General features: G+C 41.4%; 1 protein-coding gene across 11 annotated transcripts in view; it reads left to right on the forward strand.

Moving 5' to 3' along the window:
- Positions 1-20,107, forward strand: part of WDR93 (WD repeat domain 93) — a 694,060-nt gene extending 673,953 nt beyond the window's left edge. For all 11 annotated transcript variants that reach the window (XM_078683212.1, XM_078683218.1, XM_078683219.1 and 8 more), the window contains one exon: positions 19,607-20,107. In XM_078683212.1, the coding sequence (XP_078539338.1) occupies positions 19,607-19,736 (130 nt within the window). In that variant the 3' untranslated portion in view covers positions 19,737-20,107. The remainder of the gene's footprint in view (positions 1-19,606) is intronic.
- Positions 20,108-25,279: the final 5,172 nt, after the last annotated feature.

The raw sequence follows: 25,279 nt of genomic DNA on the forward strand, positions 1-25,279 counted from the left end.
ACAGTGTGAGAGATGGATGAGGGGTGGCACAAACCTATGTGGCTTCATTTTCATACATAGAATTTCCAGACATATCGTTATGATTCTTTTAGTGCTTAGTTTCCCTAATCTTTATTAATACAAAACCCTCTTTCATTTCATTTCAGCAGCACCCTACCATGCATTGGATACACGCCAACATCTTCCTTGATGAGGTCCATGCAATGACACTTCACAAACAAAATCTTGATCATAGAAGACTTCAGGTTTTTGGTTGACAAGCCAGATTTTAAACATAAATCAACAGCATGGAGGCTGTTAGCTTCTACAAGGCAGTAAGCTATCCAGCTCATATAGCTTTGCATATTCTGGCTAGTGTGTCCGCAAAGAACCTTGAAACCTCAGGCATCATGGTTCAGCTGCATGCATGGTCAAATCCACTGCATCAACTCCATGAATTTGTCAACATTAACTTGCAAACCTCCCACCCATAACTCTCCCTATTCTCATCAGGTACTTAAAATACAGAACACTGAAAGGTTTGAGCCTCAAAATCATCCAACTCATAACAACCAATTGCTGGGCAACCACTACCTCAACATATTTTCTGCTTAGACATCTTAACACCTGCCAAATCTAGAAAACCCAAGCTAGGACTCAAATCCATTAACATTTTGTTCAGAGGTGAATTTGCTCTGCATACATTTTCCAACTGCAACTTGGAATGGCAATGGCATAAGTCACAGACAGAATAGGACAAAACCTGTTGCAAGGGACTTGGGAATAGTTACCCAAAATCCATCAAAAGATCCAAAAAACAACTAAAAATGATGCTTCACCAAATACCTGATAGTTTCTTCCAGCTAAACAAAGGACATCTTAAATATCTGTCAGGAATTGTTCAGTGCAGCCTCCCTTAAAAGTAACCCTTGTAAATCTCACTAAAACTGCAAACACCATCATGATGTTTTTGAGGAAAACATTTCCGGAGTCCTCAGCTCTATCTGCAACACCCCATAAATACATTTTTACCCTTCCATTTCCCCTTGCCATTAGAAATCACATTTACCTCATTCATACCTTTAAAAAACACTGGGTTCTAAGCCTGATCTCAAGACAAAAGCATTCATCTCTCGTATTGGCTCAAGCTTAGCTGCATGCTTCACAAAATTCTTCCCCCTCATGAATTATTTAACTATGGGCAATGCATCTTTCATTTCTGGCTTCACTTCTAACCCTCTAAACATACTATCATCACTCTCCAAGCCGCATCTTGGAATGAAAAAATTGTCTGATCTTAAGATGTTGGTAAACTTAGACATTTCCTAATCTCCCAATTCTCAGCAAAGTCATAGGGAGATGATGAGTCAACTTAAAGAGTATGTGGTAAAAAGCCACTCTTCCCCTGACCATAAGTCCGGATTTTCACATGCAAAGGGTCCCAAAACTGCATAAGCCATCATTTGGGAAGAGTTCCTTGACTAAGGACAAATACAAAGCTCTCATGCTCTTTGACCTTTTTACTGATAATGACATTATTGACCTTGTAATACTATAGGAAAGGCTAGAACACTGGGTGGGCATATTTAAATCTGCTTTGCAGTGGATCCAATCGTTATTTTGTAACCAAAGCCAAAAAGTTACATTCATGCCAATCGAGTAGCCCACATGCATGGTGTCTTGCAATATTCCCCAAGGATCATCCTTCTCTTGCCTGCTGTTCATCATTCACCTACGTTTCCTGGCACATCATCCTAAGCAGTTCCGGATGAATTTGCAAATGTAAGATGATGTCAAGAACTTTCACTTTGTCTTGGACCTTATACAGAAAATATAGCCAGCATTATGATGTCCCTGGACCATGTGTTCCACTGGTTGAATAGACAGCATCCAGTGTATTAATGAAATTTAGATTCCCGTTACGGTAATGGGAAATTCTGAGCCAGATTGACTTCCACCAGTCCTTAGAACCTCTCCTCCAGCATTACTGAAAGTAAGGAATCTGGGGGTTATTTTTCTGTGCAGAACTCTCATTTGCTTTGCAAATCAATGCTGCGTCAAAGGTTCTGAACCTGCATTTCTCCACAGTTAAAAAAACGTGGTCCACTTACACAGACCAATCACAAATCAAGCTGACGACATCCTGCACACACATTGAGTATTCTAATATCATCTACTCTTTTCTCCCCAGCATACCAATTGCCAAGCTACTTAGATTTCTGTACCAGGCAGTCTAAACCTTCATACATGGAACTTCAGAAAACCCATCCATTAAGCACTCCATTGACTTCAAGTCGATGTTGGGGTCAAATGTAAGTTTTGAGCACTGTTCATAAAGCATACTGGTGCAATGGTACGGAATACCTATAGAAATTTACACCTCACTACTTTCCAACTAGACACCTCTATTCATTGTTTGCCCATATGATTAACTGACTGAAATAACTACCTACAAGTCTGCAGTAGCAAATAAGATTTTACCAAATAACTAGTGCACTGCATCAAAGGAAGCTCTAAGAGATGCATGTATCTTCTCGATCATCAAGAATTTCACCTCGCCTTTAGCCACTGTCGACAACATCGCTGCCTCCCAACAACTCTCCGACAGCCTAAAATTGCAAACATTTACAGTAACTGCGCACCCCAACCCAAACTCATCACGTACCTACCTACCATCAAGCAAGTCTGCCACCTGACAAAATGGACCACCTGCACCAGAAACGATACAGCGGCAATCATAAGGATCAACCTCACAGTGCCCCAATAGGCAAATCCCCCCCTACATCTACAACCTAGGAACAACACCAACACCCTGGCCCACATTATTAACACCTTCATCAGGTCTGCCCTCCTCAAGAAGCCCACAGCTGACCCATACCAACTGAGCAACTTCCAACCCATTTCCCTACTCCATTATCCAGCCAAAGTGTTTGAGAAGGCCATCAGCTAACTACTCACAACCCACCTCGAATTTCACCATCTTTTAGACAGCACTCAATTAGGATTCAGAAAGAACCACAGCACCGAACATCTCTCCTCTGGGCACCGACAACATTTGAATCGTTCTAGACTGAGAGGAAACAGTGGCCCTCATCCTGCTCAACTTCTCCATAGTCTTCAACACTATCTCCCACAACACCCTCATCAGAAGACTCCACAAGATTGCCATACAAGAATATTTTTCTTTGTCACAAGAAGAACCCAAAGGGTCAGGCTGCTACCTTTCACATCAGAGACCAAGAAACTGGGTTCCACAGGGATCGCCCCTCAGCCACACCCTTTTAAACATATACATGACTCTGCTCGCCAATATTATCTGATCACATGACATCACCGTCATCTCCTACCCCAATGACACCAAGCTCATCCTCTTCCTGACGAACAATACAACCACCACCAGAACCAACTTCACCAACTGTACGACCATGGTAGCACACTGGATGTGAACCAACTGCCTGAAGCTCAACTCCAAGAAGACGGAAGCACTGGTCTTCAGCAACAAGAACTCCCTAGGTGACTCCACCTGATGGCCATCGGAGCTTGGACCAACACCCACAGACCACACAAGAGCGCTATGGATCATTCAAGACGACAAGCTCAACATAATGGCTCAAGTCAATGCAGTGTGCACCACCTGCTTCCACGTCCTATATATGTTTCAAAAGCTCTTCACATTGTTGCCTCAGAACACCATAATGACTGTCACACAAGCATCCATCGTCAGCAGGCAGGACTACAGCAACACTCTATGCCAGAATATCCAAACAACTCCTACACAGACTCCAGAACACAGCTGTGAGTCTCGTTCTTGACCTCCCACACCGCACCCATGTCATACTGCACCTCAGGAAGCTTCACTGGCTCCACAAGCACAGCCAATTTAAACTTCTCACACACACATAAAAAGCCCTACACAACACAGGATCAAAATACCTGAACGGTTACATACACTTTCACTGACCCTCCAGACAAATACACTCTACCTCACTCTGACTCTCACATACTCCCCGCAAAATCAAACCTGGAGGTCGCTCATTCTCCTACATTGCATTCATGACATGGAACAACCTCCCTCAACACATCAGAGTCTCCTTCTCACTACTTGAGCTCCACAAAAATCTGAAGACCTTGCTCTATTTATAGGTACCTTAGGGACCACACACCTACATACCTGCACAAGGCCTGGAGACCCTCTTGGTGATTACTGCACTATACATATCAACATAGCATAACTATATTTTGGGAGGATGAATAACAATGGTATACCATCAGGTGTATAAGTGCAATACTTTATAAAACACTTAATTATAACTTTGGATTTGAACCCAACCACAAGTGATTAAGGCAGCTCTTGAAAACGTAAATATTTGTATTCTTTTTTATCTGTCCTCAATATTGATCCGGGGTCGTAACTGAAGAATATATCAGACATGAGTTTCATGCTACATAATGAAACTCCATCTTCCTTAATTAGGATATGTTTTGTCTTCACTGTTAGTGTACGAAAGTAATCGAAGGGCAGTGCGGCTAAGACGGAGGAGCATTCGCCTCACTGCCTTGAAGCCGTAAAAGAAAGGAAATAAGCAGGGAAGGAGTGGTAGCACCTCCTAAGTGCACAATGACCGTTTGGCCGACCCTCTCTGGCTGGCCAAACAGTCATGCCCACTTTCCCTGTTCTCCATGCAGGCTACACTACAGACTCCATGTAAAACATGCCGAGGCCCCCAGTCACTGGCTGTGCACTGAACCACTGCGCTCAGACCAATCACAACACTGCAGTAGTTCAAGCCATATCAGTCAAACAGGAAAATAGAAGTACGTATTTATAACCCTCCTCGCCCAACTTTGGTGTACCACGAGGATCTACCTTAACTCCCTTGCTATTTATCATACACATTGAACTGCTAGATGATCTAGTAAACTATCTTGAGATTGATCTTCATCAGTATGCTGATACACAGCTTTATCTTTGAATATACTCAAATGAACATGTATTTGTTCTTGCAAATGGTCTAGAATAAATCAAAAAATGGATGATGAGACACAAACTCAGACCACACTCGGACAAAACGGAATCCCTGCTGCTTTCTCAAGTATATTGATATGTTGTTGGCAAAAGGCTGACTTAACAGTGCTCAGCCCCCTAGAATACAGGAACATCGTCAAAAAATCCAAATCAAAGAGGCTCTTTATCAAATGACTGTGATTAGAAAAAATAAACATGTAATTCCCAAAACTGGCTTAAAACTGGGTAAACAGGATTCAGTGTTAACGGATTAGCACCACCAATGTGGTCATGAATGCCACTGTAAGATTGGCAGCTGGAACTCTCAGAAGGGAGGGAACCTAATATTCCAGTGCTCAACAATCTACAGTGGGTCCCTCTTGAATAAAGATGTGAATTTAAGCTTCCTAGCATTGCATTCAGGATGTAGACTAAAACTATGCAGAGAAAATGGATATCTCTTGTGGCACCCAAACTTGTTGAGGCAAAAAAACACTATTCCCCCTAAAACAATGAAGTTACAGATCCTCAAAAACCCCAGAAGCCACCCCATCAATCTGAAGCTCGTTACCAATTGCTAAGGGAAAAGCTCACAACCTGAACGTTTTCAAAAATTAAATCCAAACTTTTCTGATTGTGAATTCACCAATGCCGTAAGTCAAAGACAGAGACCAACCATGTAACCGCCTCTCTAACGTTAAAATGTTCGACTATTGATGTTAGGGATTTGCCTTATATTGTTGTTTGTTATTTGTGCACCTTTTCTTTAGAAAATTGCAACATCACCATCCCTCTCTATGCACTAAGGAGATACATTAGACCATGCATGCCTCATAGTTGCAAAATAGCTCACTCCTGTGGTGTTATGAAGATTTAATCTGTAAATGCACACTGAACTGTTAGATAAAAAACAAATTTCACTTGACAGAAACATTCACAATAGTCCAATAGTGTAATGTTTTACTTGCACAATAAATTCATTTGTTCAATTATTTCATTATTTATGTAGCTTTTTAAACTGTGCAGACCAGGCCTCTAAAGAAAAGGGCAAAAAACACAGTTGATGGACAGAATGTAGAACAATGTCATACATTCACCCCAGTACAAGGATCTGGGCCTAAATCCAACGTTTTTTTGCACTCCACACCACCCTGGGTTAGACACTGGCTATATGCAAATCAGCTCTGACCCTGTGCCTCATGTGAACAGTCCAGTCCGAACTACCAAGCCATGTCTTTCCCAGACCGGAATCAAGCATCCAAGGACCGGTTTCTGGCTATCAGCCTTCATCAGCCTGGATAGCTTGACTCCAGTGTTGTGGAGAGCCTGGGACTCACGTCTGAGCATACCCAGCCCACTCGGGGTGAAAATTGCAAAAAACACAGTTGATGGACAGAATGTAGAACAATGTCATACATTCACCCCAGTACAAGGATCTGGGCCTAAATCCATCGTTTTTTTTGCACTCCACACCACCCTGGGTTAGACACTGGCTATATGCAAATCAGCTCTGACCCTGTGCCTCATGGGAACAGTCCAGTCCGAACTACCAAGCCATGTCTTTCCCAGACCGGAATCAAGCATCCAAGGACCGGTTTCTGGCTATCCGCCTTCATCAGCCTGGATAGCTTGACTCCAGTGGTGTGGAGAGCCTGGGACTCACGTCTGAGCATACCCAGCCCACTCGGGTCTAACCAAGAGTGGTGTGGAGTGCAAAAAAACGATGGATTTAGGCCCAGATCCTTGTACTGGGATCAATGTATGACATTATTCTACATTCTGTCCATCAACTGTGTTTTTTGCAATTTTCACCCCGAGTGTGCTGGGTATGCTCAGACGTGAGTCCCAGGCTCTCCACACCACTGGAGTCAAGCTATCCAGGCTGATGAAGGCTGATAGCCAGAAACCGGTCCTTGGATGCTGGATTCCGGTCTGGGAAAGACATGGCTTGGTAGTTCGGACTGGACTGTTCCCATGAGGCACAGGGTCAGAGCTGATTTGCATATAGCCAGTGTCTAACCCAGGGTGGTGTGGAGTGCAAAAAAACGATGGATTTAGGCCCAGATCCTTGTACTGGGGTGAATGTAAGACATTGTTCTACATTCTGTCCATCAACTGTGTTTTTTGCCCTTTTCTTTAGAGGCCTGGTCTGCACAGTTTAAAAAGCTACATAAATAATGAAATAATTGAACAAATGAATTTATTGTGCAAGTAAAACATTACACTATTGGACTATTGTGAATGTTTCTGTCAAGTGAAATTTGTTTTTTATCTAACAGTTCAGTGTGCATTTACAGATTAAATCTTCATACCACCACAGGAGTGAGCTATTTTGCACCTATGAGGCATGCATGGTCTAATGTATCTCCTTAGTGCATAGAGAGGGATGGTGATGTTGCTCTAGATGTTGATGAAATTAGAAGAAGAGTGTAGGAAAATACTAGGAATGTTCTGATTAGTTTAAGCGGACCTTGCAGTTGAGCCTGAAGTAGGGCTGGGGGCAAGAATGTGTAACTCCAGACGTGTTCATAAAGGAGAAGGGGTTATCTTGCTGCTATGCAAGTAAAGGAAAGTAGCTGAAGGGCATCTGGAACTGTAACATGGCTCTGGAAGGCAAGAGGGCATGCAACTTAGTTGAAAATGGGGGCGAGCTAGTGTGGTGGGGTCTAGAACGCCTGGAGGTAAGAGAAGTAAACTTCCACTAAAATAAAAAAAATATTCCAAAAGGGTAAATATGCATAACAGAAGTTCAAAGAATTTATAATTAGGCAACCTCAGCCCAGTGTTCAAACAATCTGCGTTCGAGTTTTTTTCATTGCATTGTGCTAAATTGGTGTATTGAGGGTTATGTTTTGTACTTAATTAGGCTTTTCTGTTTTCAATTTCTATTTTTGGTAAATTCTGGTGTTTATTCCCAGTGTTTTCAAGTGATTTCTATAGCTTAAAAAACAGTGGTTATCAGTGGTTACATATTTTCACGCCATTCAAAATAGCAGAAACATTGCATTTCCGGTGTTTATGGAACGTTTTGCTTTTATTATTGTTTGCTTTCTGCACTGATATTTCATGGTATACAGTGTGTATGAGTTCCAAATACATTTAAAAAAATCAAACTTATTGTAGTACACCATACAACACTTCTTCAGTGAGTCTTTGGTCATGTGCGCTCGCTCTTTCCTTACCATGTAAACTTTTATCTGTGAAAAGGCCCTCTCAACATTGACACTTGAGACGGGCAACGCCAAAACAGCCAGTACAAAATTTGCTAACTGGCGACTAACACAGCTTTCCATGCCAATACGGATGCACCTGAAGATTGCAATTCTCTGGGAGAGGTTCTGCAGCATACGTGTTGAACTGGGCGCATATGCCCTCGGAGTTATTGTAAAAAATGAAGTAGAACTTTTGAAACTCCGGAGAAAATTCCCCTTTACGGAAGAGATTTATAACTTGTGCAGAGTACCACACTGAGGCTTCATTGACTTCAAATGCCATGGTTGGCGAAGGGACATTCCTATGCATCATTGCAAGCCATTTCTCATACATTATAAAATAAATGTTCCTAATTGCGCCTCAACATTTCTTTGCTTGCCAAGTGGCAAGCACGCTAACATGCAACATGCTGTAGTGCCAAAGTCACCTAAGTGTTGCCCAGCCTACTCTCATGGAGATGTTTCACATCTACACCAATAACACTTGGTAGACAAGGGTGTTTTCAGACTCTAGTTTTTTTATTACTTCCACTATGGCAGTTTTTCTTGTAAAAATCTAAGAATGCAGTAGAGTGTATTTTTTTTCACATCACTATCAATATGCAACCAAAATATCCTCACATTTCTTGCCTTTAGTATCATCACTCAGCATACATTCTGTAAATGGTTGCCACATGGATTATATAGCATTCACGGCCACTAGGTCTGAGAACCACCAGCTATGTGACACAGTTGGGACGCCTCTTTCTTTGATGCCACACGAAGCACAAAATGAAAAATATTTTAGTTCCCATGCATAACAAAACAGTGCACCAGAATGGACTAATAAGTCAGTAGCATTCTTCATTAACTTTGAAGATTGTAAAGATTGTTTCAGGGTACCATCAAACAAGTCGTGAGGATCCCTTACAGGGAAGCACTTCAGCTCAGGTATCGATTTTGACAGGTCATCGCACAACGTTTTCATATACGCAGCTGAATCACTGCAAATGCAAACAATATCACTACAATCTTTGTTGAACTTGGTAAAAACATTTTGCAGCAGCATTCCAAGTGACACTGCATTCCATGTTTTCCAAATGTCTGGTGTCATTTTATCTCCACTATCCCAGATACTTAGTGGCAGCGCTCTTTTCACATGTACCTGTCACTACACCTTGCATTAAATGTTTAAAGCCTGGGGTGTTTGACAATTCTGACTATCAATACTGACTCACTAGAAATTGGGGCTGATGTATCAAGGGTTTTTATCCATTCTCTGTGGGTAAATGTGATGGTGCATATTGGTAAAGATTCTTATGAAACCCAGACATTTTAACTATCAGTGATAAAATTAAATGTAGCCAAAAAGTCAATTATGATTTTGATAGTTCCTGATTCTCCACAGTTTTCCAAAATAATTAAACAAGACCTAACACATGCTTTTAAACCCTGTATCTTCGGACCAAAGACCACAAGAACGCAAAAGGAAGAAGAAACAATATTTTAGTGACACCCCTAAACAACAAAACCCAAGCAGAATAATGTTAGCCAAGTCTTTCTTGCTGCTACCTTGTATAACAAAGTTACATTGTATTGGGCCCTTCAGGAAAAAATAAAAATGACTCATTCACTCTCCTTTACCTTCCTTTGAATGGCCTTTCGTTTGTGGTTTTGCAGGTGTTTTTTCAGTGTTTACATGTTTACACTGGTAAGGGCTATTGCCCATTTAATTGGGGTTTTATCAATTATTATAGGTTTAAACCTTAAACAGGGCAGCCTATACATAATTGTTTAAATTTCCCCAAGTTCTGCAGCTGTAGTTGTGAGGTCAGATGTTACCATATAAAAGATGAAATTGAACAAGGTCACTTGGAACAAGAAGAGCACGGAGCTGATGTTTTGGGTGTTTCCTTGTTAGAAAAGGGGTTTCTGGTTGACTACGGTATGCACCTAAGCCAGACAGAACCCACCACTCTAGTCAGGACAAGTCAATTACACACCAAAGATAACCTGTTCTCACCCCATTGTAACTTGGTGCAGAGAAGTCAGGCTTATCATCAGAGGCAATGTGTAAAGCGTTTTGCAACACATTCACACCAGTAATGCAATAAATACACCACAAAAGAGTCTCCACCCAGGATTAAATAAAATTATTGTACATATTGTGCATAACACTTAGACTAAAACAACATAAACCAATAATTAATGTGTCAACTAGGCAAATGTCAAACATCACCATGAGTCCAAGTAGAGAAAATCTTGTATGTTGCAAACATCATGAGACTACATTACTGAGCATCCTCTGCAGACACATTATGTAGTACTTGTTATCCTGACAATGCAAGGAACATGACATACATTACGATATCCATGCATGAAATGCAGCAGTTAGGTTAGAGCAAGAGAAAACACAGACATCACTCTATTTGATCATAAATACATAGGACACAGTGTACCTGCACTCCTACTAAATTTTATGGTGTAATCAAGCTTCAAGCGCAGGGCATATCAGTGCCTACATGCTTATTACCAGCAATACGAGAATTCACAGTATTTTCTAGATGTGGCACGTTCCCCCTTGGGGATTACCCTCAGGACATCGCCGATGTGAGGAACAAGTCTAGGGTGAAGCCTAGCCGCCTGCATCACACAGGTTGGCTTTTGTGCCAAGCAAGTTAATGGACCTAAACTCTGGGCCTCAATTACGGCAAAGCGCCGACAAGCCTGCAGTCCTCCGTTATTGACCAGAATCGATAAGGGTACCCAAGAACAGACTTGCATGGAGGCAGGAAGAGGTCTCCCAACGGGACGAATTTGGAGCTCAAGTGAGTCAGGAGCCCTTCATGGGTGCCTAGACTCTCACAGGTGCGGGAAGTAGACTCACAACAGAGCGGCCCAAGAAAGAGGATGAGATGTTGATTCCTCTGACACTGGACGTGCCTCTCACTCTGCCGTACTTTTCTCCAGGGAGATGCGGCCATTGGAGAGAGCCTTGGTCCCGACCCTCAGGGGCAGAGTACTCCTCTCAGAATGTGCTGGAGGGGGACCTCGCTGGGGGGGGGGTTCTCCTTGGAACGGGGCGATCTTGCACACAGAGAGTGTTGCACGTTGCGATTTCCTTGCTGTCGGGTGGGGGGACATACCAGGGATTTCTTCTGGCACGGTTGTGACCGGCAGGGCGCCCAACCCAGGAATTTCCTCGGCATTGCAACAAGCGCAGGGCACAGTGACATGCACAGTTTTTGAGGGATTACTAGCGCTTGTCCCACACTGGATCCAGAGTGTCCTACACAAATTGATCCTATGGCTGCTGGGGGAACTAGGAAGCATTGAACACATGCAAGGTGCAGGAAAGTACCCAGGGTTCCGCAGGATGACTCAAAAATAAAGTGCTCGCCACGTGCTTCTGTGTGGTGAATGGTAGTGAAGAAGTAAGCGTTCACAATACGCTAGATTTACAAAGACAAGAATTGTCAACTTCAGAATCCCACCACCATGTGGTCTCTGAGGGAGCAGGGGTCCTCCGGGCCAGCCCCTGGAGAACACTGGGTGCCGGGTACAGAGGGGGCTAGCAAGTAGGAGGCCAGCACATAGGGCAGATAGTCCTAATGGCAGTTCCTCCTAGTAGATAGCAGTCCTCTGGCAACCAAACTCAGGGAGTAACTGGCAGCAGGGCAAAAAACAGAAAAGCAATCCAGTGAAACCTTAAGGCCACAGAGCAAGTATATCCGGCAGCAGGCTAACAGCAGAAGAGCAGTCCAGACTAGTCCTTTTTGCAGCGCAGCAAACCATCTGACAGAGATTCAGTCCTAATCCCACAAGTGCTCTAAAATCATGGGGTCAGAACCCCTGTACTTATACTCAAAATGTCTTTGATCTAGGGGGCACTTCAAACGAAAGCTTACTGGGGCACAACACTCCCTTTCAGACCGAGCCATGGCTCCAGACATTCACTTGGGCGAAAAGTTAAAACGAGCCCTTTGTGGGAGGGGAGACACAGATTATACAAATATAAGTTCCCCCCGCCTCCCTCTATCCCAGCCCAGGAAGACTATCACTATGCAGAAGGTTGTAGATGCCTCTCCTGTCACACCTAGCCCTCCCTGTGTTATGGCTATCGGCCTCGAAGCAAGAAAACATAAGAAAACGGTCTGCACATCGCGCATATGGGGAGTGATTCCTGAGAAGCTGTCACATTGTCTTGCTGATTCCGTAACTAAGTGGTAAGCAGTTAAAAACAATAAGAACTAAACAGTGTACTTTCAATTGTAAAAAGAAAGTCAGTTGCATTAGAAGATCTGCACTTCACATCCAAAACAAGAAAAATACATCTACGTAGCGCTTTGAAGTAAGACATTTTGACAAAAGATTAGTCCTAATCCAAGATCATCTGTTTTCTTGCCACTGAATACTTCCTTTTATTGTCACATTACCCACCAGAACGTTCCTGGAATGTACGTCCAAAACTCTGTCTGCAAAGAAGCTTTTCTCATCACAGCATAATAGAACACGCACCCATCAGTTATATTGTAGTGCTTTTCCATAAAATCGATACAATTCATTATGAGAAAGGGTGATTAGTTGAAAAAAGCAACATTGTTTATGATTTGTTAGGTCACACCAAGTCACAGCCCTGTAGTGAGTCCCATGAATACTACTGGGATTCGAAACGTGTTTGCATTCTTTTTCCATTGAGTAATTTTCATTAATGAACTTTAGCAGTTTTGAGGGATATCTCTCATACAATTAATCCCAGCTGGTTTGTGAACTTATTCCCTATGGGCAGCATCCTAGTGAAAAGGACAGTTTAAATCATGGACAAGAGGTTTGCTGCATACGTGAAACCTACAAAAGGTTTGCTGTATATGTGAAACCTACAAAATGTTTGACTGGTCCTTTGAACTTTGAATTTGACGTTCACATAGTGTCGTTCATTTTGTGTTTTATCTACTGTTGTTAAGTTTGTACCTAATTTATGTCAAATATTTGTTTGACGCAAAAGGTGTTTTCTCAAATTCAAACATATATAATATTTGGGAAAAACAGAGTACAAAATAAAAGAAGTGGTTTAATAAATAACCAGGACCAATGAAGTAAGTCCTTTGTCTGTTTAAGTAGAGAACAGCATAAAAGGTGGTAGCTTAGTATCTTGGTGTGCACTTGAACTTTCTGAAAGCGGCATTTCTAAAATAGTAATGAAAATCCACCTACACCAGTAAACATGACTTATCGTACCATTCTAAACATACCAAGCATGGCAACGTTACTCCTTTCAGACCCATAATTACCACTTAAACATATGTACGGGGATTTTCCATGTTAGCCTATGAGAGAAGTAGGCCTCACAGTAGTGAGAAACAGAATAGACTGTTTGTCACTCCCAGGACATGCCATACAATAAAGGCCCATGCTTAACCTTTTACCTAATAGCATCCTGCCCATAGAGCTACCTAGGGCCTGCCTTAGGGGTGACCTATATGTAGGAAAAAGGGAGTTGAGTTGTCAAGTAGTTTTAAATGCCAAGTCAATGTGGCAGTAAACTGTGCACATAGGTCTGCAATGGCAGAAGCCTGAGACAGGTTTGAAAGGCTACTTCTGTGGGTGATGCAATCTGCGCTGCTGGCCCACTAGTAGCATTTAATTTACAGGCCCTAAGTATATGGAAGACCGCTGTACAAGGGACTTACAAGTAAATTAAGTATACCAAACAGGTGTAATCTAATCATACCATGTTTTAAGGGTGAAAGCGCATGCACTTTAGCACTGATTAGCAGTGGTAAAGTGTCCATAGCCCAAAAGCCAACAAAAAGAGTGTCATAAAAATAGGAGGAAGAAGGCAAAACGTTTGGTGATAACCCTGGAAAAAGGTCCATGTCCTTATATTGATTATCTCAGTATTTATTCCCTTAAATAAAGCAGCCTGAGTCAGTTCATTGCCTCTTTGATTGCCGCACAGAAATTTTAAATGTTCTCAAGGTTTACTTTTGGAACTTGGAATATTTCTTTGCGAGTCATGATTAGAACCCCTAAATGGATGTATATTTGTATATTTATCACTTACGTGGTTTTGCTCCGAAGTAATTGTCTGTCTTGAGAAAAATAAAAACAAGCTAAACATTGATTAAAATGTGGACTATCTAACTCATTTGTAGAACATTATGATAAATCAGTGTGCGGAGTGCTATATATATCTATCGTGGCCCAGTAGAAGGCTTCAGCCAAAACGCGTAGGCCTATGTTGGTTTTGTTAGCTCGATGCACTTTGTAGAAGAAAAATAAAAAAGTGTACCTGAAGAACCAATTTCTGTCTTTGCAGCATTTTTCTGTCTGCCCCCGTTTTATCAATTCGGAGTTTGATGTTGGAGTGACGGGGATTGATTTATATATATATATTTATATGTATATATATATATTCACTCAAAAAACTATAAGTTTTAGTGGTGTTATAGTTAGCTGGACATTTTACTCATACAAAACCAATAAAATTGCTCCTATATAGTTAGTTGTACTAACTATATTTCGCGCACCTGCAATCCACTGCTGATGATGTCACATATTAGATCATTCATGACATGGTCAGTGACATCACTGATGACATCTCAAATGACATCACTGATGACATCACTGATGGCATCATCCAGTGAATGTGGTTTGCTTCGTTATTTAAATATGCAAAATATATACAGCAATTTACATTGAAGAATGAGTGGATATATATAAATAAATATTTGGATGGAGGATTTAGTAGCAGTGTAATTGACTGTTTACTTGACCAATTTATAATGTCTCACTAAATATAGTGGATAGTGACTAAACTGTGTGAATATCTGTATCACTTTGTCAGTTGTTGTGTAAACTGATTCTACAGTTGGTTACTAGCTATGTGAAAGTCTATATTAGTTATTGATTAGTTAACTGAGTATTTGTATGGGAGTGTGAAAGTGTGTGTGGTTCGGTGGGGGTGTGTGACTGTCCAAAGATGTGTGAATAGTTGATTCAGTAGATATATGAAGTTAAAACTACATGTTCTAACAGTTTGGGTGAGGGAATCTCTTTATGGGTGTGGTGATGAGCAAATATATTTCTCAAAGGTACAGGTCCAACAAACTAGAAAAATAAAAGGCAGTGTATGTGTTAGTTGTTGTATATAAATAAGTATACATAAGAAACAATGATTGTGTGAGTGACTGTATGGATAACTGTATACTTGTAATAATGATTTTATAATTCACTAAGTATGACTTACTATCTAAATGAATAGAAGAAGTGGTGTTTGTATAAGTGTTTTGCTAAGTAAATATGTAAGTATGATCCGTTGTTTGCATAAGTGAGTAGGATGACTTCATATGTGACTAGGATGCGTGCTGTTGTTTAATGTCGATATAAATGTATAAGTATTTTTGATAGTGTTCTATTGTTCATTGACAGCATGTATGAGTGAATCCATAGGTAAGTGATTAGATGTGTGTATACATCTATGAATCACTGAGTGGATTTTTAGATACTTGTATTGCTGTGACAATGGATTTAAATATGATACTCTGTATTTTACAAACAGTGATGAAAAATTGTAATAGTGTATGAAAAGGTGTATGTGATTGTCACGTGGATGATGTCATCAGTGATGTCATTTGAGATGTCATCAGTGATGTCACTGACCATGTCATGAATGATCTAATATGTGACATCATCAGCAGTGGATTGCGGGTGCGCGAAATATAGTTAGTACATCTAACTATATAGAAGCAATTTCATTGGTTTTGTATGAGTAAAATGTCCAGCTAACTATAACACCACTAAAACATATAGTTTTTTGAGTGAATATATATATATATATCCAGTATTGGTATCTTTCATAGATTCACATGCGTCCCACTCTCCTCCCCGGAGAGGCTTACCTTATAATTATGGCAGACTTATTGTCACTTGTGCTACGAAAATCTGAGGGTTTGCATCTCTGTGGGGAAGGTTCTAGGAGGGGCTGATGCCTGATTGGCTGGCTTCCAAGTTTGGTTCTTTTTGCAAAAGGACTAAGATAGGCTAGTGTAGTGACTTTTCTATCTACTATAGCCTACGGTTTAATGTTATTATTACTATAATGTATATATTTTATTGTACCGCAAGACTCCCACCTCGTCGGCGGGGATGATTCTAAGCATGAGAATCTATGAAAGATACCAATACTAGATAACTGAGGTTACAGGTAAGTAACTTGTTTTCTACCATTTACAAAGTGCTAGTGCTTCGATTGGGTCAATGTATCTTGAAGTTCTTCAAGTATGGAAATAATTATTAATAAAGTGACTAGTGCTAAAGAGCCTTTAGGTACTCGGTCCACTATTCATACTCATATCCCACAGTCTTCTTTCTATGTATTATTCCAATTTTTCATTATTCTCCTTCCCAATTATTCTATTGCACATGATGATTTTACCCTCCATAAAGTGCTGACTGCATTTCTATCTCTTCTTCTCATTTTCCACTATTCTTCCGATCCTACTGATCTATTGTGCCCGACTTAGCTGTTAATAAGGTGCAAAGTGCTGAAAATATTCATTTAATCCATTGGTTTATCCCTCTAGAAAATCTAAATTGTAAACCAGATAATCTGTCTTTCAATAAAGTGAAATGACTGCTCAAAATGGTAATTTAACCCATTGATCCCTCTAAAGAGTCTCCTTCCTAGACCCCTTGAGATATGAAAACGTTTTCCTAAGTATCCAATTCAAAATACATCTCCTCCTCCAAACCATCTGAATATGTGTTAAAATTGAAAGATTGTTGTCCCTTCAAAACTCATCTACTAAACGATTCATCAAATGACATTCATAAGTACAAGTGGTAACAGTATTTCATATCAAATTTCCCATCCTTTAGTCCATTTACTCATCTCCATTTCTACTCATTCGTTTGTTTGGTGTAGTATAAGTGGTCATTTTATGTGGGAAATCAGTGATTCTTTAAAGATGGACATACAATTCCGCATCAGTGTTATGTCCCATCGGGGACTCCATATGAGCAACTTTGTTTCTTTCCTTCTTAATTCCCTCTCCCTGTTACCTCCTCTCGAATGTTTAGGTATATGTTTTAAACCAAAGAAACCAAACTCTTCCCGGGAGAGATTATGTTCTCTTTCAAAGTGGCTGGCCATAGGGTAACTCTTGTCACGTTCCTCATTACTCGAACGTGTTTTAAGATTCTTATTTTCAATTTATTGATAGTGCTTCCCTTATAACACTTGTTGCAACCGAATGGTCACATCATTATCATTGAGTTTTTGGATAAAGTCCTCCAGCACTGACTATTTCCCATCCCACAATATGAACAGGTCATTAATTAATCAGCACCAGAGCATGACTTTCTCCATGTAGATTGTATTATTTACGGCCCAGGCCACCTCCTTCTCCCACCACCCCATGAACAGGTTTGTGTAGTTGGGGGCGAAGGAGGTGCTTAAGGCCATGCCCTGCAATTGGATGTAGCACTGTCCATGAAAGGTAAACACATTGTGCGTTAGACCATATTCCAACATCTCAATCACCATTTGTGTGTGTTCCAAAGACTCAATAGGTCTGTCTCTTAAAAAATATTCCCATGCCAATATACCATACTTGTGGTTGATTGAGGTATACAAAGAGATCACATCGATAGTCAACACAAAATACTCAGATTCCATGATATTCCATCCAGTTTTTGTAAAAGGTATGTTGATTCTCTTAAATAAGAAGGTATGCCTGTTATGTGTGGTGGTAAAAACAGGTCTAAAAAGCATGAACAGTTCTCCAATAGTGAGCCAACCGAGCTTACTATGGGCCCACCTGGCGGAACTTCCATTTTCTTGTCGACTTTCTGCAAAAAAATAAAATGTTGCTACCTTAACCTGTTCAGTTTTTAGGTAAGTAAATTCTGACCATTCTAGCACGTTATTTTCCTGCCATATTTCGATTTTCAAATGGAACTCTCTTTCCATGTCTCTCATGGGGTTTTATTGGAGGCGTTGATAGTGAGCTGTAATATGGAATTGTTGTGTTGCCTCTTTTTTAGATATTAAAACAAGACACTTGAAAATAGTGATATAAATCACAATTGGGAAGGGGAAAAAGGGAAAGGAGACAACAATGTAATGCTAGAGTGAAGTGAAATAAACTATATTTTCATAAGTAGTTAAGAGGCACTACATTACATAATTATATAATGACCATAACACACAGGGTAAGCACTACGCGTGTAAGTGAGAGTGGGCGTCGCAGTGATACAAGTGTGTGAAGGACAACGTGAACCGTGAAAAGTAAGGTTAAAGTGGTCAACATTGCAAGTGATATACAGTGTTTTTGTACAAGATATTCATGTAAATAGATTGACCACAATAGCGCCTGGGTTCTAGGCTGGGTAGTCGACGGCGTTTCAACCTGAATGATTGCATGTCATCATCAGGACAAACAGCAACCGGTAAATGGACGGAATTGGATGTTTCATTCGTCCCTGACCTGATCGCAGCGCAGAGGCTTTACTCCTGTACTAAAGCGACTACAATTCTTCCCGGCCCTGGATTATCTGCCTACCCAATTCATCAATTCCGCCCATTTACCGGTTGCTGTTTGCCTAGATTGACACAGCTTTCCCCTACTTCGTTCACACCCACCAGGATCCCTTCTGCATCTACACATTTGTGTGATGCTGCACTGATCTTGAATAACCCTGGATCATTCCTCTCTTTGTTAGACTAGCACTACCCTTAACTGTATGACCATTGTCCTGATGATGACCTGCAATCATTCAGGTTGAAACGCCGTTGACTACCCAGCCTAGAACTCAGGCACTGCTGTGGGCAATCTATTTACCTGAATATCTTGTACAAAAACATTGTATATAACTTGCTATTATGACCACTTTAACCTTATTTTTCACCGTTCACCCTGTGCTTCACACCCTTGTATTACTGCGCTGCCTACTCTCACTTACACGCCCAGTGCTTACCCTGTGTGTTATGGTAATTATATAATTACCATTACGTTGTGGTCTCCTTTCCCTTTTTCTCCTTCCCAATTGTGATTTATATAGCTATTTTCAATTGTCTTGTTTTTAAATATTGTCCAGTTGAGACACTGTTTTTTGCTATAAACTTCACCCAGCCTCATCTGGGTTAACGGGCTTTACTCCTGTTATTGATCCTCTTTTAGCTATAAGTTCTGATCCATAAATACAATATCCCCCCCATCAGATGGTTTTGATATATGGATAGATAGATATATAGATAGATACAGATATATTGATATATAAATAAATATATAAATTGATAGATATAGATATATAGATAGGTATAGATATATAAATTGATAGATATAGATATATAGCTAGATATATAGATAGACATAGATATATATATGTTGCATAACATTGACTTGATTTCCTCTTTATTTTCACCCAGATTGCAGAGCTTGGCTGAGACAAGCACACAACAACAAGACTGTTGGCAAAAGCTTCAAAAGCATGCAGTGAAAGTACATAGGATCAGCAAGGAGAAACTAAAGGCGAGATTCTGCCCAGTGGCCAATTAATATTATCTGAAGAGATAATGACTCAACGATATCGAACACAAGTGGATTCAATCACTTCAGAATTCCCAATGAAGTATAACACCACTTCATCTGGATAGCCGGAGACTGTTACTTAAAAAAAAGTTCAAAAGGATCAGGTCGGGATTGGTTTAAGTAATCCTAAACTGAGGATAGAAATGACCGCCCTCTATCGTAGACCTCTTATGAAGGAAGAGTGGTCAAGCAGTCATTTAAGAACATTAGCGTACATTTTTGTAGAACGGTGCCTGTCCTCTAATAATAAGACTATAAGTTTCCATCCAGGCATTTTAATTCTGAAATGTGTGTGAAAGAATGCAGAAATAACAAATAAAAATATGTATTTGATTATTCATTGTCTTATATTCCTTTGTTGGTACCTCCCACAGTGCTTTGAAACCGCATTCAGAGTTTTGCATAAAACATATAATTGTGTTCAGGTTTTACTATACCATTTCTAAGACTTTGATTTCCTACATTAACCGGTGTTACTTTTTTCAACAATTGGCCCTGTGAGAACTTGGGCTGTGGGTTGAGGGGGTGAAACCCTACTGAAGCAATAGCCCCAATCCTTGCCAGGGTGAACCACAAGAGGCCACTAAATTAACTTGTGCTTAACTCTCTGGTAGAATGGCAGAAAAGCATTCAGGCTTAACTTAGAGGCAATGTGTAAAGTATTTATGAAACAGGTAAACAGTAATAAAGGGAAAATACAACACAAGAAAAATCCCAAACCAATATAAACAAAAACAGTACATTTTAATACATTATTTGAGACCAAAACAACAAAAATCCAATCACTAGAATGGAGTTATGAATTTTTAAAGTTGAAAATGAAACTAGAACCTAAAAGATGAAAGCACCAACCGCGGACATCTGGTCACATGGGACTGGGGGAAAGTTAAAAGCTATGGCCGACTGTGATTGAGCGCTTTTCATATACATTGAATTGGATTGGGTCCGGTCTCTGCTTACTTTCTGACTTAGAAGAAATTGTGAGGAAAAATGTCAAGAAGATAAAGTTCAGCAGGGCAAGGCAGCTGGCGGTGTCCAGTTAGGAGGCGTTTTAGTTGGGGAGCCAATGGACGAAGTCGGGGTGAAGATTCCTTCGTTCAAACATAGTCGTGTTTTTGGAAGTCAAAAATCTCCAGCGGGGGGGGGAAGCTGAAGGCTGTAGCCGATTAGGGCTCCACAATGCCGGACACCCTTTCTGTGAGGAGTGACTGAACAGAATTTGCTGTTGCAGAGAAAAACCTAGCGGGAGCTGCTACTAGCTCAGGCCAACCGAGGATGCACCTTGGGCGGATCGACAAGCATGTAGGTCCTGATCTCAAAGCACTTTTTATCCAAAACATTTTGGTCCCATGTTTCAGATTTAGGCTAGCTGGGCACCATTAGCACCACTTCCAAGGGTCCAGGCACCACTTGGAGAGTCAGTTCTCACACAGGCAGGTTCCAGGTGAGGGTTCGAGATCATTGAAACTGTCTCTGTCCTTGAGAGACTGATCGGAGGCCAGCCAACTAGCCTATGGAGTCTCTTCTGGAAGTCTTGGGTTCATGGAGAAGACCAGTGCCTAAGCAGCAGGATAGACCTCTGGAGTTCATAGCAGACTACAGGCGGCAGAGCAGTCATTGTTGCAGCAAAGCAGTCCCTCTGAAGTACACAGGGGGTCACAGCTCTGAGAGTCCTTGCTAAGTTCCAGGAGTGAACTTAAGAGTGGGACTGAGGGCCCTATTTTTATAATTGGTGTCTTTGAAGTGGGAGAAACGTCTGGAGGCTAATTCCTCACAGAAGTGTCTGGAATTAGCTGCCTCCCTGCCCTGGCTACAGGCAGCACAAAATGCTAGTATGAAGTTCTTTGTGTGAGAGCAGGGCTCAACTTTTTGATGTTTAAATGGGCCTGTGCCAGCTCCGCCCTCCAAACTGCCAGAGATGCCGTATTTAGGCACAACTAATCCCGCTATTGTGTGGTGGTCTTGAAGATATATACAAAGGCCAACTGCCACTCAAACCTAGTCATTTGACGCAGGAACAGGTGACAGGCACCAAGTGGTTAAGACCAGAAAATGCTACATTTTTAGGTCTCGCACGCTGCCTCTACAAGGCATCAACTAATCTCTATGTGTTGGCAAGCGGCTGGAAATTTCTCCTGCCGCTTGCCATTTGCCATTTGCTGAATGTTGGCATAGCTCCTGTTAGCTGTATTTTTAGTGGCTGTTGATGTCAAACTGACTTTTTATTGTTAATTTTTATTTCGTGTGAGCGGTGGCTTTTCATTGGACACGGCATAACACACTCTCCCAAGCTGCGCTAGTCCACACGCGTGACTTGCTGCTTGCACTCACCATGGCTTTGACTGGCCACGTGGGAGTCCTGCGTTCTTGGAGCAGCTGCCCTTGCCTTTAGCCTGTAACCCACTGCCCATGCTCACCATGGCCGTAAGAGTTCCATCGCGTTAGGAGCATGGGCATGTGTTGAAAGAGGCTTTCACTGTTCAAATATATATATTACACACACTTCAATAAATCAACATGTGTCGTGCAAAGAGCGGTTGTCACTGCATAAATAAGAGTTGCCTCTGTCCTTCGCTGGTTTCTTAAGATAGCACGCACACTTAAGAGTGACTATTTCTGCTCTCGGCTGTTGCTACCCTTCACTGAGCGGCTGTCTCCGCCCTTGGCTATTACTGCCCTTCTGTGGCCACCTGCCCTTACACTTTGCTTGAGGTTTAGTGTCTGCAAATCAAAGCACCACTTATCTGTATCTTGATGGTAACTTACGGTCCATTCCTACACATGGAGAGGTACAGGCTGCTTGGCAGGGTCCTCGCTGTCAATATTATGTTATCACAGGGTCCTCAAACTCAAAGCTGTAGTAATTTTTTTTATTGGAGATACAGGGGCATATTACCAAGCAATAGCGATGATTATCGCTATTGCTTGGTTAGAGACAAAATTATACAGCTGAGCTGCGGCGATTTTTATCGCAGATAAACCTTGGTATTACCAAGGTTTATCGCAAATGCAATAAAAAACGCCCGCAATGCATGAATATCGCTGAAAAGTCAGCGATATTCATGCATTACCGAGCTAATGCTCTTAGCCATGTTATCCACCTCCCATTGGATAACATGGCTAAGAACTGCTCAGGGCAGGTGTTAGCTTTTGGAGATATTCGCGCTTAGCGCGAATATCTCCAAAAGTTGGTAATAGGAGATAGCGATGTTAGCGACTGTTTCCAGTCGCTAACATCTTGGCACGCCCACTTTGCATGTCATTAGTGATAAATATCACTGACATGCAAAGTGGGGCCCAAGATGGTCGCTATCTCCTACTAGCTGTCGCTAACTGGTGTTAGCGACAGCTAGGTAATAGGGAGATAATTTTATCTCCGCTTTCTTGGCTTTTAAAGCCAAAAAAGCGGAGATAAACCCCCTTGATAATATGCCCCACAGTTCTCCATGCGTCGTGCTCCCACTTCCAGCCAGGGGTGAATGCCACTGCCTGGAACTTACAAGAAGCCCCAGGACAACAGTACTAATTCTGAACTAACATCCCACCCTAAGATGTAAATACGTGTTTGAAATGGAAGGTACACAGCTTGTGGGCAGGGCATGCTGCTTGTTTAATATGGTGCCGTGTTTACCCACACCCAACGTGGCAGCGGCTCGATCAGCGGCTGTAAGCATGCACACTCAAGTAGCGTCTGACACGCTAAAGGCTAGTACAATCAATGTCTTTAATTGCTGCGTTTAGCTCCAGTAAGAATCAAGGGGTGCGTGCCTGCTGAGTTTACATTCATCGACCCGCACCAGAAATCCTGGCACCAGCCCAGCGGGGCTTCTGTCTCCGTTTGTGAAAAACTGCTGTGTTTTGCCTTGTGTCATTACCTTCTTTGAAGATTATGGGCTTTAAAGCTCCCTTCACCCGTTTGCTTTATTAATGGTATGGAAACTTTTCTTTTTTATCTTTCAAGACAGGTCTGCGCGCCCTGAGAGAGGCAGGTAGCCTTTTTAACCCGGGATATGAATGGGGCTCAGCCTCCCAGGGCAGGCTGAGCTCCTCCATCCGTCAGACTGACCACGTAAGCCTGTGTAGTGCAGTTGGCAGCCAGGCGCAAATTTCCAAGCCACGAGTCACAGCCACTAACGTTATAAGAACCCTCGACACCCTCCCCTTCCTCAGCCTTGCTTTCCTGCAGTTTAAACGTCGTTAAAAGGTGAAAAATAACAGTACTGAAATAAATTGTATTTTCCAATCAATCTGTTCCGTAACCAAGCTCAGACATCACTCTCTAAAAATTCATCCTATCTTTCCCACTTATTTTCCCCTCCAAATGAGTTTACCTATAGCTCCGCCCTCGCCTTTTCTCTGCATCTTACCACTGACCTCCGGCTCTAGTTTCTGTGAATTCCCTTTCTGCTTTTTTTTTAATTTCACCTTTTATTTTCCTTCCTCCTCCTGTTCAACTGACTTATCCGGACTCCAGGTCTCAATTTTCCTAGTGTTCAGGTAACTCAATGTTCCCTCCACCACTCCATTTCTCCTACTCACAGCACCTTTTCTCCACCATCTCTGCTTCACAGCACCGAATTAAGAACCACATGCGTAATACAAGCTCTAAACTGTAGCGAGCTTTGCGAGAGCCTCGAACACCTCATGGGAATTTGGGGAGCGTGCCCCTCCTGCAGACGATTTATGTTTAAAAACCAGCTCAATGTTGCATCTCGCAGCCATTTTCCCCAATTATATTGGCTTCTAAGTTAAATATTTAGAAATAGAATCTCTTCCAAAGTTGAATTCATGAGCTAGCTCTGTACTTTTAGGATGTGACACACAAGCAGTTTACATAACCAACATCAAAAGCTATTAGCATTGTAAATGGCAATGCCTTTTATTTATTTGTTTTGAAAATCAACACATACGTAAAAGGTTTGTTATTTACAATGCCAGTAGCGCAAAGTTTTGCAAATGCGAGACCTATTGCATTGCAATTGCTTGTTAAAAGTAAGGGAACAAATGATGGACGGAATGCTGAACAATGCAAACATTCACCCCCAGTATAAGCATTTAATTTACAGGCTCTGAGTATATGGTATATCACCATACTAGAGGCATATTAGTAAATTAAATATGCAGTCAGGTGTACGTCAATTTTACCATGTTCTAGGGACCGAGCACAAGCACTTTTTTCAAGCACTTTAGCACTGGTTTGCAGTAGTAAACTGCACCGAGTCTTAAGGCCAGCAAAAATGAATTTAGAAAAATAGGAGGGTGAAGGCAAAATGTTTAAGGATGACCCTTCTGGGAGGGAAAGTCCAACAGGCCATAATGTATTAGTGGACGCCTTCAATATAGTGTTGAAATAACTCCAAATTAAACAAATATTTCTGATTGTAGTATGAGGGTCAATGTGAGTGCGAAGCTACTAACGAAAAAGCATACAAGAACTTCTTCACATATAAAAAAGATTCAATATTGATAAAAACGGGTCACTTGTGGAAAACAGATTATTGTTGTCCTTT

This window comes from Lissotriton helveticus, chromosome 3_1 (genome assembly GCF_964261635.1).
Source record: "Lissotriton helveticus chromosome 3_1, aLisHel1.1, whole genome shotgun sequence".
Classification (NCBI taxonomy): Eukaryota; Metazoa; Chordata; class Amphibia; order Caudata; family Salamandridae; genus Lissotriton; species Lissotriton helveticus.